Source organism: Cyprinodon variegatus, unplaced genomic scaffold (assembly GCF_000732505.1).
Source record: "Cyprinodon variegatus isolate N-32 unplaced genomic scaffold, C_variegatus-1.0 Scaffold756, whole genome shotgun sequence".
Taxonomy (NCBI): Eukaryota; Metazoa; Chordata; class Actinopteri; order Cyprinodontiformes; family Cyprinodontidae; genus Cyprinodon; species Cyprinodon variegatus.
The window spans coordinates 392,177-394,456 of NW_015151209.1; the positions used below are offsets into that span (position 1 = coordinate 392,177).

At 39.7% G+C, this 2,280-nt stretch overlaps 1 protein-coding gene across 1 annotated transcript in view; it reads left to right on the forward strand.

Annotated features, from left to right (window-relative positions):
- LOC107098210 (calpain-5-like) overlaps positions 1 to 2,280 on the forward strand; it is a 69,669-nt gene that overhangs the window by 59,168 nt on the left and 8,221 nt on the right. The window contains exon 10 of the mRNA XM_015395734.1: positions 1,870 to 2,047. Coding sequence (XP_015251220.1) covers positions 1,870 to 2,047 — 178 coding nt within the window. The remainder of the gene's footprint in view (positions 1 to 1,869; positions 2,048 to 2,280) is intronic.

Genomic DNA, 2,280 nt, shown 5'->3' on the forward strand with positions numbered 1-2,280 from the left:
AGAGGTAGCCCATTTTCCCATCAATGTTTTATGTAACCATTTTTTTTAAAATAGATACTAAGAAGTGAAGGATCGATATTATATTGAGCAGCCGAATATCGCCAAAACGATTATTTCCCACACCCCTAAAAAATATATACGATTTTATTATTCTGGTGTCTGCAGTTTGGATTACATACGTGAAAACCGCTATCCAGCCGCCGCAAACAGTAGTGGAAAACCACAAAGAAGAGACCAGAGGCTACCGTTGACAGCGCATCGCCAGTGTACGGGGGTCTGAGTGGCTCCTACAGCAAAATAATAATTGAAGGCAGGATGGTAATCTGGATGAACTGCACAGATTAGGTTTTCAGATGGACTTTCTCACTTCAACATAGATTCAAACTACTTTTTACCCTCTGATCACAGCAAATATAGCTGCAATTGTTCCAGGCAAAGAAAGGATAGGGTAGCTCCGCCCAACGTGCATCAGAGCCACTTTTCGACCGCGCAGCTAGAGCAGCAAAGATGCTTCAGCCGCGCTTCAGAACTAAATTTGTACAAGCATCAGAAATTTAGCAGCAGGCGCGTTTTTGCTGCCTTTGCTGCGTACTGTCTGAATGTAGCATTAGTCGCTGTATTCTTGGGGAAGAACTGATGGTGGTCAGAGGGCCTGTTGTCAGCCTCGCTTCTGTCACTATGTCACACCTTCAATCAAGGTGCTTTACACGTGCCGCTTCGTTTTTAAAAGATATAAATATAAAAAATCTAACCGCAGATGTCTGGGGGACAGTGATTCGCCTACATGTTATGATGGCGTACCGTAAATGATAAATTATGAACAGTCTAGTTTGTGCCTTCAAATCGTTGCTCATAGGAAGAAGTTACTTTGATATAACCTAAAGGAATATCTTGAGAACAGCTCCAAATGACACTAAACTCATGTGGTTGAGTAGAACATGATGGAATAACGTAAGGGCTCAATGTAAAAAAAAACAACAACCTGCGTTTCACTCGGGATAATTCGGAAATGCAACAGTTGGAACAGCCGCTTCCCTATGACTTTAAGTTATCCTGAGGATCATTTAAAGGGGAAATAAGTAATTGTAGCAGGGTTTCAATTTGCAACAACACACAAAATAGGCAGCACCTAGTACGCTGTACTAATGTAACAGTACAGTAAGTTTTTGTTTGCAGCTTTGAAGGATGTCGTGATTGTTTCTGGCCCACTTCTCTCATTGGCTTCCATGTTTTTAGGCTAATTCTCTTTAGCCAACATAAGATTTCAAATGCTGCATTCTGTTTTGACAACCCTCATACGATTGGTTCAGGGACCAGGAAGTAAACACAGGCTACTCACACCACCAAAGTACTTTATCTCTTTAGTTCTAGGTTAGAAATGAGAGAAACTTTAATAAGCCTTTACAAAATGAGATCTCTGATGTTTTATAAGGAATGAAACGGCCTTTGCAGGTAAAAGTGAGAATTTTTTTTTGTTATTCCTCCTTTAGGTTTCTTACTTCTGTGATCATCCCGAATAAAATAATACCTTTGACTAAACTAAAACGGAAAGCTTAATAATTTTGCATGCAAACACCTTTTCCAGATGTATGAGGTTATTTACTGCTGCAAGTTAATGTAAGAATGTTTGGGATAAGTGTAAATAAAACATAAAATAGAAAAAAACTAAAGCACTAAAACATAAAGGCTAAAAAGTGGACTAAGATGCTCAGAGATTCTAAAATGATGTTTCTCCAACTACCTTATCAGATTTTAATGGTCTAATGTTCTTTGTAGCAAGTTACACAAACTATCAAAGCCTTGTATCCTTAAGAACTCCTGTTTATACGTCCAATAAGAACAGAAACAGAATCTGTTGTTCTGTTGGAGCCTAAACTGGTTACAGGATGTAAAACTAAAGGGTTTATACTTTCCTCCCTCTGCAGAGAGCTGACTCTGGATGAGCCTCCTCAGACTTGTTGGACAGGGATGTGTGGCTACCCTCAGCTGGTCACTCAGGTTCATGTAGTGAGTGCTGAGGGACTGCAGGGACAAGACACCAATGGAGGTAAGACCTCTGCTGAACAGACGTTACAGTCTGAGCCATTTGCTTTTTATCCACCTCTTTATGCATTGTAAAGAATAAATAAATAAAATCAGACATTCGTTGCTTCGGTCAACTACACAAAAGTTTAGGATGAAATAAAAGGTACCACAGCGCCCCCTGGCTACATGTTCTGATCTTGTCTAATCTGTACATTCTGGGTTAGAGAAAGGTAAAAGAACATGCGAGAAAAATGT